This window comes from Dermochelys coriacea, chromosome 20, assembly GCF_009764565.3.
Source record: "Dermochelys coriacea isolate rDerCor1 chromosome 20, rDerCor1.pri.v4, whole genome shotgun sequence".
Taxonomy (NCBI): domain Eukaryota; kingdom Metazoa; phylum Chordata; order Testudines; family Dermochelyidae; genus Dermochelys; species Dermochelys coriacea.
In genome coordinates this window covers 2,245,510-2,260,258 of record NC_050087.2, presented here as the reverse complement: position 1 = coordinate 2,260,258, position 14,749 = coordinate 2,245,510, and the positions used below count along the sequence as shown (strand labels likewise).

The 14,749-nt window shown below is 63.5% G+C and overlaps 1 protein-coding gene across 1 annotated transcript in view; it reads right to left on the bottom strand.

Annotated features, from left to right (window-relative positions):
* Positions 1–268: 268 nt before the first annotated feature.
* Positions 269–14,749, bottom strand: part of ERBB3 (erb-b2 receptor tyrosine kinase 3) — a 37,938-nt gene continuing 23,457 nt past the window's right edge. Inside the window, exons 11-28 of the mRNA XM_038378199.2 lie at positions 14,544–14,634; positions 13,804–14,003; positions 13,306–13,438; positions 13,098–13,188; positions 12,626–12,780; positions 11,783–11,836; positions 10,963–11,104; positions 10,125–10,244; positions 9,832–9,930; positions 9,231–9,416; positions 8,398–8,553; positions 7,953–8,028; positions 7,569–7,715; positions 6,963–7,060; positions 6,307–6,462; positions 5,918–5,986; positions 5,235–5,502; positions 269–4,749 (exon numbers count right to left, since the gene is read on the bottom strand). Of these exons, the coding sequence (XP_038234127.1) occupies positions 4,220–4,749; positions 5,235–5,502; positions 5,918–5,986; positions 6,307–6,462; positions 6,963–7,060; positions 7,569–7,715; positions 7,953–8,028; positions 8,398–8,553; positions 9,231–9,416; positions 9,832–9,930; positions 10,125–10,244; positions 10,963–11,104; positions 11,783–11,836; positions 12,626–12,780; positions 13,098–13,188; positions 13,306–13,438; positions 13,804–14,003; positions 14,544–14,634 (2,771 nt within the window). The 3' untranslated portion in view covers positions 269–4,219. The remainder of the gene's footprint in view (positions 4,750–5,234; positions 5,503–5,917; positions 5,987–6,306; positions 6,463–6,962; positions 7,061–7,568; positions 7,716–7,952; positions 8,029–8,397; positions 8,554–9,230; positions 9,417–9,831; positions 9,931–10,124; positions 10,245–10,962; positions 11,105–11,782; positions 11,837–12,625; positions 12,781–13,097; positions 13,189–13,305; positions 13,439–13,803; positions 14,004–14,543; positions 14,635–14,749) is intronic.

Genomic DNA, 14,749 nt, shown 5'->3' with positions numbered 1-14,749 from the left:
TGGGGGAGGCACAGGAGCACCTGGGGAACTGGAGGGACCGAGGGTGCATGCTGTGGGGAGGGGTCTACCCCAAGATACCCCCTGCAGGACCCTGAGCTGTAGCAATGGCAGCCAATGGAGGGGGAAGAAGCTGCCTCGTCCAAGTGCCCCTTGTCATGGGGTATGCGGGGAGAGGCATCTCCAGAGTCTGCCCGCACCGGCCCCACCCACTCCTCACGCCAGCCCACCTCCCCTCCCAAAGCCATGCTAGCAGGGACACGCTCAGGCACCATGTTCATCAGCTTCACTTTTATTTTGTCTTAAAAAAACAACAACATTAAAACTCCTTCAGTGACGGGAAGCACAGAAAACAGAGAGACGGCACGAGCGAGGGCTTCCCACGTGAGGGTTCATGGGCCCAGCCAAACCCGGCGTCCCAGCCCTGAGCGTGACGGATGCCCAACGCTTGAGAGGGAGGCACCAACCCTCACCCACCTGTAGCAACACACCTATGGCCCCGATCTGGCAGTGAGATGTGCTTGGAGAGGCCCTTCCTTTGCACTGCCAACACTCACAGTGTATGTTTTTGCATTTTGTGTTTTCTTAAAGCTTCATATTAAATAAAGTATGGTTCTAGTCTTAGTGGCTGCACCAAAAAGCTTGAAAATACGACTCCTTGTGAGACCTAAAGGGTCAGACACCAGAAGGCAAATTAAAACATAATACAAACCAAACTCATTTAAAAAACAACCAGGATGTTATAACTGAGCTTTTGATTTTTGAATACTTGAATTTGGCACTGCTGCTCACAAAGCCCTCCTTGACTGTAGAATATTTGTTTGCACGGTCGCAGAGCACAGCACACGGCCTACAATTTCCTTACTTCACCAATGTTGTATTCATTATGGCCATGGTATATCATACACTGCAGTTTGTATGTAGTTGGTTTGCCGAGCTCATGCCAGAGCAAATTTGTTGACAGGGCCTCTCTATTAATAAATACATCCCCAGTTGCTACAAATGAGTCCAACTCTATGCATCTCCTTCCACGAATAGAGCCTAAATATGCAATAGTAGTATATTCCCTTCAAATGTTGGGACTTTTATCCTAGCTTGTGTCACTACTATTCCTGTAAGTGTCTCGTTCTTTTAAAAAACAAAACACTAAAGCTATTTCATCCTGTGGCTGAGAGTCCCATAGGTAAAATTGTAAAGTTCAGAGATTTCTTTTAACCTTCATTCCACCAGTTCTGACACATATCAAGACAATGGAAACAAGGACAGGAGGGGGAAAAAAAAGTACTCCCCACTTTCCAGAACATTAACCTTTATGCTTTAAAAATGTACAAGGAGGGGGCTCTTCTGGAAGATCTAGGCAAGGCTACTGGAGGCATTGCATGTGTTTCTTTAAAAGAACTAATTAGCAAATTGGATTGGCTCAGTTTGCACCTGATCTTCCCCAGCATCCCTGCAGGATGCTGCTATTGTGAGCTGCCAAGTTTACATGGCCTTTGCACAGGTGTAAACAACCTGAAGAGGATTTGGACCCGGTGATTTCATCAGAATTAGTCCAGTTGGAAGCAAAACTGGGATCAGCCCCTTTGAGTTTAGTAGGAAGGTGCAGGCCCAGAGCTGCTGCCCCCGTGCTCAGCTCTGCCAGGTGGTTTTTGGTGTGTTCCTTAGTTCTTTCTCCTTTGGAGAGGCTGGGAAGAAAACAAAGCAAACCCCGCACCCTGTCATGCTATTGATTGTTATTAGAACCCAGGAGTCCGGGCCTAGCAGGCTATCAGCTCCTGCATTTAAAACAAATAAAAACGGATGGAGCAGTGCAGCCTGGTTAAAGCACAGAACGGGTGTGGAGACCTCAGGCTTGTTTCTACTTTTCATTCTGAAATACAATAAACCCTTCCCACGTGAGAACATTTTTCTGCAGTTAGTGCCGCTTGCCAGCAGGGGGCAGAGTGGCAGCTTCTAGACGTGTGCCAAGCAGGGGCCCAGTGCCAGCGCTGGCTCCTTAGCCCGGACATGCAGGGCTGTGTTTTAGGACAGACATGTCACGCACCCTGCCCCACGCTGGGGGAGGAGGAATCACGAGTCGGTGCTTCCCCATAGCTCTAGCAGAGGGGAGACGGTCTCACTGGACACCCCAGATCTTATCTCCAGTCTCTGATCTCCACAGCCAGTTCAGGGCAATGGGGCTGGCTCCCCCTGCTCAGCCGGCTGCAACCGGGAGGGGAGGTGCCAGGGAGGAGCTCGGGGAGACCTGCCACATGCTCCCTTCCAAAGGCCCGTGCAGGTCCCTGCTCTAGTCAGACATTTGTAGTATCATCTGTCCCCCCTCCCGCTCCATCCGGGGGGGGTAGAGCTGGGGGGAAATGCACCTGCGCCTGCCCCTTACAGAACTCAGAGAGCAGAGGGGGACACCCTGTTCTAACTGCTAGACACCCACTTCCTCCTGGAGCTGGGAGCAGAACCAGGATTCCTGGCTCCAAGTGCAGCCGTCAGCACAAGGAAGGACCCCATTCCCTCTAAAAGTGGGACCAGAACCCAGGAATCCTGACTCGCACGCTCCCTGCTCTAACCCCAAGAGAACACTCCTCTTACAAGGAGTCGTCGACTTCTGCCATTTTAACCAAGGCTGCTCAGACCCGCTGTGAGTCCCCCAGCTAAATTTCACTGACATCCCATGGCCTCAAGTGGAAAGAATTCAGAGCCCCGAACTTGCTTCATTGGGGGTGGCAAGGAGGGCACAAGTGCTCTGCTCCCAGCAGAGGACAGAAACAATTCAGCAGCCCTTTGGTGATTCCAGACACACAGCCCAGGGAACGACAGACACTGGACACAACAGACAGCGCGGGCCCGTGACAAACACAGAGGCCCTTGTCGGAGGAGAAGAAAGACGGGAACGCGGGTTGGAGCCCCGGGCAGGGACGCAGCCCGCGAGCCTGGCCACCCTGCTCCAGCTTCGCACATGGAGTGAACCACGCCACGAGATTCAGTGCAAAAACTTCAACTTCATTCCTTCCCCACGGGCTTGGGGTCGTCCCCGTCCCCCGCCCCGTTGGGTACTATCTTCCCACGCCTTTCATCAGGCACAGCTTCCACTGGGTGACGGGAGGGGAGGGCGGAGGTTGGAGCCTGCTGGCCTTCCTTTTCTCGGGCGCCCGGCTGGGATCACCCCCAGGCGTGTGCGCTGGCTCTGATCACCCCGGTTTATACTAGTGTGAATCAAGAGAAACTCTGAGGGATCGAGAGCAGACGCCGGCTTCTTACACCAGTGGAAATCGGGTGGAATGGAACAGAGCCCGACCCACCAACTCTCTCCACCTGGCTACAGCCTCTGCTCCTATGCTGTGCCTAGCTCGGCAGCAGAAAGGGAGGGGGGAAGCAGTCGTGGGGGAACCCCTGGTTTGCAGGGGGCCAGCAGAGAGAGAAGGCTGGGGCAGGTCTGCCCAGATCTCTCCCAGCATTTTATAAAGGTCTATAGCTATTACTCCCTACGTGGCCCAGAGGGGGAAACTGAGGCTCAGAGCAGTGAGTCTGTGACATAGTACTCAGGAGTTCTGGCTCCCAGTCCAGCATTTTACCCACTAGACTCCAAACCAGCAGTCCCCTCTTCTGTTCACTTAACCCCACGGCCCTGCCTGGAGCAGCTCCGGGATTCTTCATATCCAGGTGTAAACAGACCCCCACCCCATTGTTTGCTTGATTGGGGGTGAGGAATGAGGCAGGCCTCCTCCTCCAGCTGCTCCCCACCAGGGGCCCTTCCATGCTTGATCCACAGTTGGGCCCCAAACGCCCCCAGTCCTTAGGCTGGGAGCTCATGACAGGAAGCTTTTCCCACGGGGGGGAGGGGAGGATGCAGCCCGACTCCCCTGCCCACCTCACCAGACGTAGGAATCTGTCCTGCGTCCCTATGATCCTGAGGCGGAAAGGGGGGAGGGAGCTGCCCCCCTGACTGGTTTGATTACACGGTGGGGCAGCGCATTGCCCCCCAGCTGCCAGTACTAGCCTGCATCCCAGCATGCAGGGGCAGGCCCCCACCCCCGCTGCCCCTTTAAAGGGGCCTTCGCCGTTTCCGCCCAGAGTCACGGCAGCCTGTAAATACCCGCTGGGGCTGGGGCAGGATGTTCGCTCCCAGCCCCCCAGCGGGGCTCGTTCGGCGAGGGGCAGGCAGGAGCCCGAGTCCAACGGCCCTGCCCCCCTGGGACAGATGGGTTGGGCACACCCTCATTGCCCCCTAGGTCCGCAGGGCGTCCGCCTTGGCGAACAGCCGGCTGTGCCAGTAGTCGGGGTTGTCGAAGGCGCAGTCTGAGGCCTCCAGGCTCCGCAGGGGTTTCATGAAGCCGTTCTTGGGGCAGGGCGAGCTCCCCGGCACCAGGATGGCCTCCATCACCTCGTAGGCCTGCTCCTCGGGGGAACCCCGTGGGACAGCCGCGCTCATGCAGGTGTAGTCGTCCTGCCCGGCCCCCAGTGAGCTCAGCACGCTGCTCCGGGACTGGCTGAGCTTGGGTTGCTTGTTCATGTATTCGTAGCCCTCCTCGGCCCCGTCCGCCTCCCAGCCGGCCGCGGGCAGCTGGGTGGTCTGCATGCTGCCCAGGGAGGCGCTCCGCTCCGAGCCCAGGTCCATGTACTCGTAGCCCAGCTCCTCCAGGGAGGCCGGCCGGGGCTGCGGGGGGCGTCTGTTCATGTACTCATAATCCTCCTCCGGCTCCGAGGCGCGGCCCAGGGGCCTGTCCCGCGCAGCCTGGGCGACGCTGGCCGCTCGCTCTGCAGGCGGAAGCCGACGACAAGCCGGCGTTAGATGCAGCCAGCAGGGGGTGGCAGCTGGAGATGGGGGGGGGTCTGATCTGCCTCTTGGCCTCTTGCCCGTCTGCCTCATGTGAAGGGGCAGCTGGGGCACAGTGTCCCGGGCACAGTGGGAGACAGGAGGCAGCTGGCTCTCCACCCCCATGGCGGCTTCCTGCCGCAGTCCCCAGTGAAGCAGGAGGGACTGAGTGGCTCAGGGGAAGGGGCACCGGGACCCAGAGATTTCTCACCTCCGGCTGGTGGGTTTCCAAGCCGGCATCCAGTCCCCAGCTGCAGCGAATTTGCAGGCTCTCAGCCCAGGTGGCCTGGTAATTACCACCCCGCAGGCCCCTTTGTGGCAGGAAAGACCCAGACTGCCCCCCCTGACTCCCGGAGCAGGGTCCTGCCCAGGGAAGCTGGGGGAGGCAGCATGGGGCCCTGAGGTCAGACCCGGGGGCTGCCGTTACCTCGGCTGTGCAGATCCGGCATGACATAGCCGTTGACGTCCTCCTCACCGTCGGTGGTGCCCACAGGCAGGGGGAAGCTCTCGCGCTGGGAGAGGTAGGCGCTGTCGCCCCGGGAGCGCAGGTCCTGGGACAGGCTGCCCGGCAGGGAGAGCTCCTCTGTCAGTTCGCACTCCGAGGCCGTGCCCCGGCCCTCCGACGACTCCGACACCGTCCGCCCCACTGACTCCTGCCTGGCCCGCAGGGTCTGCCGGGAGCCCAGCCCAGTGCCCTGGGAGACAGGGGGAGAGAGACGGGGTCAGGGAAGGAGCCGCCGGACACGGGGCTGCACGACAGACCTACCCCTGCTCACTGCGGCAGAGACGGGCAAGACCCACGGGAGCAGCCTTAGCCCAGCTAGTCCACTGCTGATCCCCAGCCCCCTGCTAGCCCAGCTTTGCCCCAGCCAGCTCTGCCGGTGCCCCTCACTCCTGACCAGCAGCCCCTGCTAGCCCAGCCCTGGGCTCCTCCCCACCCCAAGCTCTGCCGGTGCCCCTCCATCCCGACCCGCAGCCCCCTGGCTATCCCAGTCCTGGGTTCCCCACCCACAGCTCTGTGGCTACCCCCGAATCCTGACCCGCAGCCCCCTGGTACCCTCCGGCAGAGGACATCCATGGGGAGCACCCCCTGTACGCTGTGCTGGGTACCTGGCGGCAGCTGCTGAGGCTGGTCTGGTTCATGGGGATGTAGCCGGCCGGGGGGCTCAGGTTCGGGCTCTGCAAAGGGAGAGAGGCAGGTGGTGATCGCTCGGCCCAGGGCAGGGGGTACTTGGCACTGGGACCTGGGGAGACGGCGTGCAAACAATCCGCGGCACCCCCAGGCGCAGGCTGGGCCAGGGGGTCAGCCCTGAGCTACGACCCATGGAACCAGGTCACATGCTTCAAGGCTGAGCGCTGCCGGGGTCAGGAAGGAAACCCCTCCCCCGCAGGGTTCCCCCTCTCCCATCCTTTACAGGAAGGATTTTTAGCCTCTCCGCAGAAGGGCCAGGTTATTGGGGGGGGAGGGACAGGCCGAGGGGGAGGCAGCCATGTCTCACCCGGGCGTAGTCCACACGCTGTCTGGAGGCGAAGAGGCCGGTGGCCGTGTTGAAGGAGCTCAGCTCCTCCTCCAGCTCCAGCTCCAGCGTCTCCATGTCCTCCAGCTCCTTGTCGCTCAGGGGAGGCTCGGCGGGGGGCAGTGGCCCACTCTCCCTCTGCATGGGGGGGAGTGGAAGGGACACCGCGTCAGGGGCTGGCAAGGGGTTAACGGGGCCCAGCCCCCAATGCTGAGTGGCCAGGGCCACCTTAACTAGAGGGACGGAGCCGCCTCTCAGGGCAGGATGGGGGGAGTGAGGCAGGGAGGGGGCAGACAAGACTCTTGTCTAGAGCAGGTCTTGCCCCTCCCCTGCAGGAGGGATCCACCCCACACACCCGCAACTGAGGAGTGGGGAGCCGGCAGGCTGGGAATGCCCAGCAACAGGATCCCTGCAAAAGGCCGGGGGGGGGCTCCCTGGGTGCATATGTCAGGCAGGGAGCCCAGAAAGCCGGGCATGGAGTGGGGAGGGGGCAGGTGGAGCAGGAGCTGGGACGCTTAAGATGGGGCAGGGCTAATGCGCCATTGACCAAGTGGCTCATGGCGGGGCGCTAGGGGCTGGAATGGCTAAGGGCCCAGAGCAGCCCCCCCCCGTAGAACGGCCCAGGGCCACGCACTCACCTTGATGACCAGGTAGCGGGGTGGGTCACGGGCCATGCGAGTGAACTCATTGGCCAGTTCCTTGAAGGTGGGACGGACGTTTTCATCGATCATCCAGCCTGGCGGGGGGGACACAGAGGGGTGAGATCCTGCCGGAGGTGAGACCCAGCCCCCCTCGAACCACCCCAGCACCGTGGATGCCACCGGAGGGGCTCAGACAAACGGACGGGAGGAGAGAAGGACTGCCTGGAAAAGTGCATTGGGGTGGGGGGGGGACGGGACAACGACCTTCCAGCCCCCTCCCCAGGGCTCTGGCCCCAGCTGTGGGGCTTGCTCCCAGCACTCCCTCTCCACACACTTGCCCCCCAGCTCACAGCTGTCCCCTGGCACCACGGGGTGACGCCCCTCCCTGCACCCGGGGCAGATCGGGGTCAGTGCGTATTGCTGGTGGGGGAGGGGCAGAGCATGTCCCTCCGCCCCTCCCACAAGCCCCACTGGCCATGGTGCAGGCTAGACCTGCGCCGCCCTCCCAACCCCACGGCCACAGGAGCTGGGACATAAACGCCCCGGGCAGGGCCCCGGCCCGCCAGCAGGGGGTGGCAGGGAGACAGATAGACACCGACTCACATTTCACCATCACCATGTAGACGTCGATGGTGCAGATCTGGGGCTGCATGAGCCGCTCGCCCTTCTCCAGCAGGTCGGGCACCTCAGCCAGCCGGATCCCTGCATAGGGCTCTGCCCCGAACGTCATCATCTCCCACAGCGTCACGCCTGCAGGGATGCGGGGGCAGGAGCAGAGGGGGGACAGTCAGCCAGGAGAGGCCGCAAGGGGAGGTGGTCGGGGGCAGTTCTGTGCTGGGGGGTGTGCACATGGGACCCAGCAGGGGGCGCTGTGGGGAGCGGGGCAGGGCTCTGGCTGGGGGGGTCGGCTCCCAGCTGCTCCAGCCCCGGCCTGCGATGCTTTGTGGGCAAGGGCGGGCGCAAGGTGGGGGCACAGCGGGCACTGACCATAGCTCCAGACGTCGCTCTGGTGTGTGTACTTCCCAAAGTGGATGCTCTCCAGCGCCATCCATTTAATCGGAGTCTGTGGGACGAGAGGCGGGGAAGGAACATTACCCGGGTGGGAGGCGCCTGGGGGCTGCTTCTGCCCGGGCCGGAGTTACCCCTGGGGCCCGATTCCATGGGGCCATGGGGCTGCTCTGATGCACGCTCTGCTCCATTGGGAAGAAGAGCGGACCCTGAATGCCGGGCCCCCCAGTTACCCTCCCAATCTGTCCCCTCTGCTGGGAGTGGTGCAGACCTCTGACACCAGCCCCACGCCGGCTGGGGCGGCCCCAGTGCAGGAGGAAGGGGAAGCAGCCTCGGGGGACATCCTGCTGGAGTGGACCTGAGGCTCAGCTGCCCCCGGAGCGAGCATGGGGACGACAATGGGGGTCCCGGGGCTGCGCCCCACCTTGATCTCATTGTAGAAGTATTTCTTGTCATCGGGGTAGAGCAGGTCGGCGATCCCGAAATCTGCCACCTGCACCTGGCTGGGCGACTTCAGCAGGACGTTGCGGGCGGCCAGGTTCCGATGGACCATGCGATGCTCTTCCAAGTAGTACATGCCCTGGGGGCGAGAGGCGGAGAGCGTGGGGCTGACCCATTTGTGCGTGTGTGTGCGGGGGGGGGTCACTTGGGTTTCGTACTACTGATGAGCAGCAGGCTGGACTAGTTTCACCCATAGCCTCAGGCTCCACCCACTGTCCCAAAGCTCCACCCACAACTGCCGAGCCAGCTGGGTGTGCTTGCTAAAGTGGTCCAGCCTCAAAGTCCACCCATGACCCTCATAGCTCCCGCCATGGCATCAGGCTCCTCCCACCACTGCAAAGCTCCACCCACAGCCACAGGCTCCTCCCTCCACCCCAAAAGTGGCTGTGACAACACTGCTTAGAAGCTGAAGAGTTAACAGCACTGACATGTTCAGAACATCCCCCATTAGGGTTCAGGGTAAACGCCGCAGGGGAGATGAACAGGCCAGATGCACCCTCCCTTCAGGGCAGCGGCACTTCGGGGGCAGGTGTTTGGAAGGGTCCCCTGCCCGGTGTGGGAACCAAGGGAGCTGCAACCCCCAGCCTCTTCTCCACTCTGTCTCCTCATGCTGCCCGGCCAGCCCCAGCCACGAGCCTGGGGCCAAGGACACCTCGCCCAGAGACCAGCTCCCCGAGCCAGGCTCGCGCCCAGCTTTGACGCCGGTGGGGAGGGGACCCCCGGGAACGCGCCGTCGAGTGCCGTGGGGCAGCTCACCTTGGCAACCTGCACGCACCAGTTGAGCAGCAGCTGCGGTCCGATGGCGTCCCTGTTCTTGCGCACGTAGTCGAGCAGCGAGCCCAGCGGCAGGAGCTGCGTCACCAGCTGCAGCTGCAGCCCAGGGCAGATGCCCAGCAGCCGCACAATGTAGGCGTGTTCCAGGCTGCCAATGGCCAGCATGTGCTGCAGGGCCAGAGGGAGACAGGAGCCTATTACAGCCTTGGCTCCGCCCCCAGCATCCAGCTCCCCTGTGGAACTCCCCGCCACTGGGATTCAGCCAAATGAAAATGGACGAGGGGTGACGCCGGCCAGGGCTGGCACCCTCAGAGCCTCCACTGATGCCAGGGGGAGTTTGGGGTGCGCAAGGAAGGCCTGGGGGTGGGGGCTCCCCCTCCACCTGGTTTCATGTGGCACGCCGAAGTGCATCACGGAAGTTTTAAGCCTCTCTCTGAAGCACTGACATTGGTTGCTGATAGGACATCAGAGTGGATAGGTCAATGGGGGGCAGCAGTGGCACAGCGGAGGGCGGGGACACTGGGCTGGATGGGCCAATCGTCTGGCCCCAGGCTGGCAGGGGGGTGGCGGGGCCCTCACTCACATCAGTGACAGCGTGGAAGGTCTGGCGGCCGCTCCGGTCCTCTATCACCTTGATGCTGACGGGGATCTTGATGGAGTCTCCGTCCGGGATCCAGACGCCCTGGCGGGAGAGGAACCCCCAGCGTGAACTGAGCTGGGATCCCAGGGGCTGCCCCGCCGCAGCCCCCACTCAGGGCTCCCCCATGGCCGCACGGAGATGCCATCCCACCCGCCCCCGCAGCAGCTGCGGCGCTCTCTGTCCCGGAGCAGCCCCAGAGCCTCCCCGCCCCCCCGGGCTGCAGCTTCCCACCTCACCTTGTGCACCGTCCCGAACACACCCGAGCCCAGCACCTTCAGCTTCCTCAGCTCCGTCTCCTTCAAGATCCGGGCCAGCACCTTGTTGGCTTTCTCGCTTGGGTCCAGGGGCTCGAGGCTCTGCCGATTGAGAAAGATGGGTTGAACCAGTGCTGAGGGGCCTCGCCCCTCCCAGATCCCCTGCTACCTCGATGTCCCTGGCCCAGCTAGTGATTTGTGCCTCTCTCCCTGGGTTACTCATTTGACTTAGGTCATAGGTCAAGACTGAAGAGCCCTGTGCAGAGCTGTGGGGGACAGAGCCGGGACAGCAGGTGGCTGCAGGTTGGGAGTGAGGGGCACCGACAGAGCTGGGGAAGGGGGGAGCCCCGGGCTGGGCTAGCAGGGACTGCGGGTTGAGAGCGAGGGGCACCGGCTGAGCTGGGAAAGGGGGGAGCCCAGGGCTGGGCTAGCAGGCGCTGCGGTTCGGGAGTGAGGGGCACTGGCAGGGCTGGATTGGGGTGAGCCCAGGGCTGGGCTAGCAGGGGCTGCGATCGGGAGTGAGGGGCACCGGCAGAACTGGGGGAGCCCAGGGCTGGGCCAGCAGGGGCTGTGGGTCGGGAGCGAGGGGCACCAGCAGAGCTGGGGGGGACAGAGCTGGGACAGCAGGGGGCTGAGGGGTGCCAGCCTTTTCTCTCTTAGCACAACCCTCCTTTGTGTCCCGTCACCCAAGCGCCCTGCGGCACGAGAACCGTCCCCCCGCGGTTCCCGCCCCTGCCTCAGCCCCGTTCCACGTCCCTCCCCCCGGGCAGCCGGGAGCCCTGTTCACAAGGGCTGCGGGGGCTGGTGGGGGGCGTCTCACCTCGCCCCTTTCCAGGTAGCGGCGCATCGCCCGCTTCTTCTGGATCTTCTTGCCGCGCCAGTACAGGAGGGTGAGCAGGAAGCAGGAGCAGGAGATAAAGAGGCAGCCCACAACCATCACTGCTATGACCGTGGGGCTTTTCCTGTGGACAGACGTGGGGGTCAGTGCCGGGCCCCTGCCCATGCACTGGGCTAGCAGGAGCCCCGGGGGAGCTGGAGCAAAGGGCTGGCGCAATCCTGTCCGTGGGGCCTGCAATGTTCAAGCCCCACCGTGCTTCGCTGGCGGAGGCACGGGAAGGTTCTCGGGTTTGGAAAGGAACCCAAGGCAAGGCAGGGAGGGATGGGGTGGGGAGAGGGGGCATCAGGGACCACACACCAGCTGGGGGGCGCCCCCCTCTGCTGCGCAGGCCCCGGGGATCCTGGGTCTCTGGAGCAGTCGTGGGGCTGTTCCTATGGAGGCCAAGGGGGTTGGGTGCCAGCGAGACCCAGCCTGGGAGAGGAGGCTGCAGGGCAACTGGGGTCACCGCCCCAGGGGGTGCCCCAACCCCACCCTCAGCGGTTGGTTCATGTCATTGCCCAGGCAAGGGGGTCTGGCACAGCAGGGGAGGGGGATCGGGGCTCTGCACATGTCCCACTGGGGCCAGGCTGAGAACTGCCAAATTTAATCCACGCAGGGGCCCAGCCCCACCCCCGCCCCAGCCCTGCCCCGCCCTGGGTTAGGGCGTCGGGATGGGGAGGGCATTGCCCATCCTGAGCCCAGCTGAAGGGCCCCCAGGCCGGGGTCAGAGCTCCAGCAAGCAGCAGCCAGCTGCGACGGGTACCTGGCGACGGGCAGGGGCTCTGTGACGCAGTCCTGGATCTGCAGCCCGAGGCACCTGTGGGAGACAGAACCCGCCGATCACCCCATGGATGGACAGACAGACAGACAGACAGACAGACAGAGGGGCGCCACGGAGAGTACCAGGCTTATGGGAAGGATGTCAGAGCAGGCTGGGGGTGGGAGCCAGGACTCCTGGGTTCTCTCCCCAGTTCTAGGGGTTAAAGCAGGGGGCTAAGAGCCAAGAGTCCTGGGTTCTAACCCAGCTCTCGGCAGGGAGTGGGGTCTAGTGATTAGAGCAGTGGGGCTGGGAGCCAGGACTCCTGGGTTCTCTTCTTGCCTCTGGGAGGGCAGTGGGATCTAGGGGATCAGGGCCAGGACTCCTGGGTTCTCTCCCTGCTTCTGGGAGGGCAGTGGGATCTAGTGGGTCGAAGCCAGGGCTCTTGAGTTCTCTCCCTGGCCCTGGGAACCAGGCCGAGACGGCTCTTGGGAGACACATCCTGCAGAGACCCCGCTGCCATTCACCCCGGGGCTGCACCTCCCCAGGCAGGAGCTGGAAGCGTCAGGTTGCGGAGCCTGGGGGCCCCTCTCAGAGCCCCCCCAATTGGCTCAGGAGCCGAAAGTGGGGCTCGGCCGCAGCTCCTTCCCCACTCCAAGTCTCAGGCCTGGGGGACCCCGGCTGCTGCTGGGGGGGAGGAGGGTCCTTTGCCCCTTTCCCCACATTCCTGTCCCCCACGTCTGGCCTTGCAGACACCACGGATCTCAGCCATGCAGCGAGATCCCTGGAGGTCCGGGCTGCAGGATCGGGGCCCCCTGGCTGTGCCCCGGGGGGGGCTTCTGCTCTCACCCCCGCGTGCAGTTCTCGTGGCAGGGGCGGCACTCGTGGTTGGCATCCGGGTACTTGTAGATGGGCCCCTGCTCGCCCAGGATGCCCTCAGGGCAGCTGTCCACACAGTGGGGCCCGTCCTTGTACCGGGCACATCGCACGCAGGCGTCGGCGCCCTGGGGGGGCCAGACAGAGTCAGGAGAGGGCTGGGACGAACCCCTCCCTCACCAGCACCCAGAACCCCCTCTGGCGCCCCCTACAGAGGAAAGGCCCCGTGTCCCGTCCCCTGTCCTGGGGCCGGACGAGAGCCAGGGACCCCCAGGGAGGAAAGGCCCCGGGCCCCATTCCCAGCCCTCCTGAGCCAGCCAGTCCCCCAGCCTAGGGCCATATCGGGGCTGGCGCCCCCTAGAGGAGAAAGGTCCTGAGCCCCATTCCCAGCCCCCCTGAGCGGGTGCCCAAGAGGAGAAAGGCCCGGGGAGGGGGGTCACCGCACCGAGCCGTGGCAGGTCAGGTTGCCCTCCATCCTCTTGCACTCCGGGTGGCACTGGTAGCACTCGCCCCCATGGGCATATTCCCGGGTCGTCCTGCACAACAGAGTGGGGGGGGGGTGTCACTAATGCTGCCCCCTGAGGGTCTCGCATTCTCCTTCCCCCCCCCATGTTTCCACACAGGCCCCCCTCAGGCTCTCAGCTGCCCCTCACCCTTGGTGGAAGCTGCAGGTGCCCACGCAGGTCCCCTCCCGGCTGTAGTTGCGGCAGGAGATGCACTGGTCAGGGCCGGGCCCCCAGCAGCCATCGCTGGAGCAGAGCGGGTCACACACCTTCCCTTCTTGCACTGCAGGGGAGCCAGGGGTCAGTGCTGGGGTGAGCTTCCAGACCCCCCCTCCCCCAGCCTCCACTGCTCCCCCTACCCCATGTTCTTCCACTCTCCCCTTCCCAGATCCAGGGATGGAACCCAGGAGTCCTGGCTCCTAGCCCCCACAATGCTCTAACCACTAGACATCCTCTCCCCTCCCAGATCTGGGGATGGAACCCAGGAGTCCTGGCTCCCAGTTCTCCCTAACCACTAGACTCCACTCCCCTCCAGGAGCTGGAGATAGAACCCAGGAGTCCTGGCTCCCAGCCCCCCTTCCCCTGCCTCTCACCCCCTAGACCCCTCACTGGCTGTGACACCAGATCTCGCCCCGCCCCCACACTCACCACACTTGCCCCGGGGTTTGTTGTCCTTGATCTCCAGGTCGCCCCGGCGGCGGGACAGCGCCCCCCAGTTGACGGTGTGGAGGAAGCAGAGCTGCCGGTTCTCGGTGATGTACACCTTGCCCGCGCTGATCTCCCGCAGCGAGCGCAGCCCCAGCGACGTCACGTTCAGGTTCTTCATGATCAGCAGGGAGAAGCCGCGGCTGGGGACGGACGTGCCCGTGTCAGCCGCACGCCGCCGGGGGGGGACTCAGCCCCGGTAGTTTCACTTGGCCTGGAGGGAGCCCGGACTTCTGGGGTCTGTTCCCAGTTCGGGGTCCAGGGGTGTAGAGCAGGGGGGTCCTGGGACCCCTGGGGCTGCTCTCGGGTTATGGAGCCTCCTATCCCACTGCGAACTGGGCTGAGACCTGCCGCCTCGTTTCACACGGGGCCATCGGCAGGGGCTGGCTTTCAGCCCCCAACACGTGGGGCTGGGTTTGAACAGACGCCCCTGGACCAAAGGCTCCTGCTCTCCCTCCAGCCCTGAGCCACAGCCCTGCATGTAGGGACTCCGGCACCGCTGGGCAAGGGGCTGGGGGAAAGCCCCCCAATCCTCTCGAGGCCGGGGGGCCTCTCCCCCCAGGGAGGGGCAGGGCTGGAGGGGGCAGGGCCAGGGGCCTCTCCCCTGGGCTGGGCTGGGCTGGGCTGGGGGGGCAGGGCCAGGGGCCTCTCCCAGGGCAGGGCTGGGCTGGGGGGTCTCTCACTTGTACAGGCTCCGGCCCCCGATGGTGACGAGGTTGGAGAAGACGCTGAAGTTGTGCATGTGTTTGGGCCACGACTGGATGTTCAGATAACCTGGGGGGGAGCAACCGGCGTGTCAGGGTTGACCCCTTTGCGTCTCCAGTCGCCCCCCGCAAGCTGCTCCCTCACTGGGCTTGGGACGTGCGCTCCCCCCGGCACCCTCCCCCCC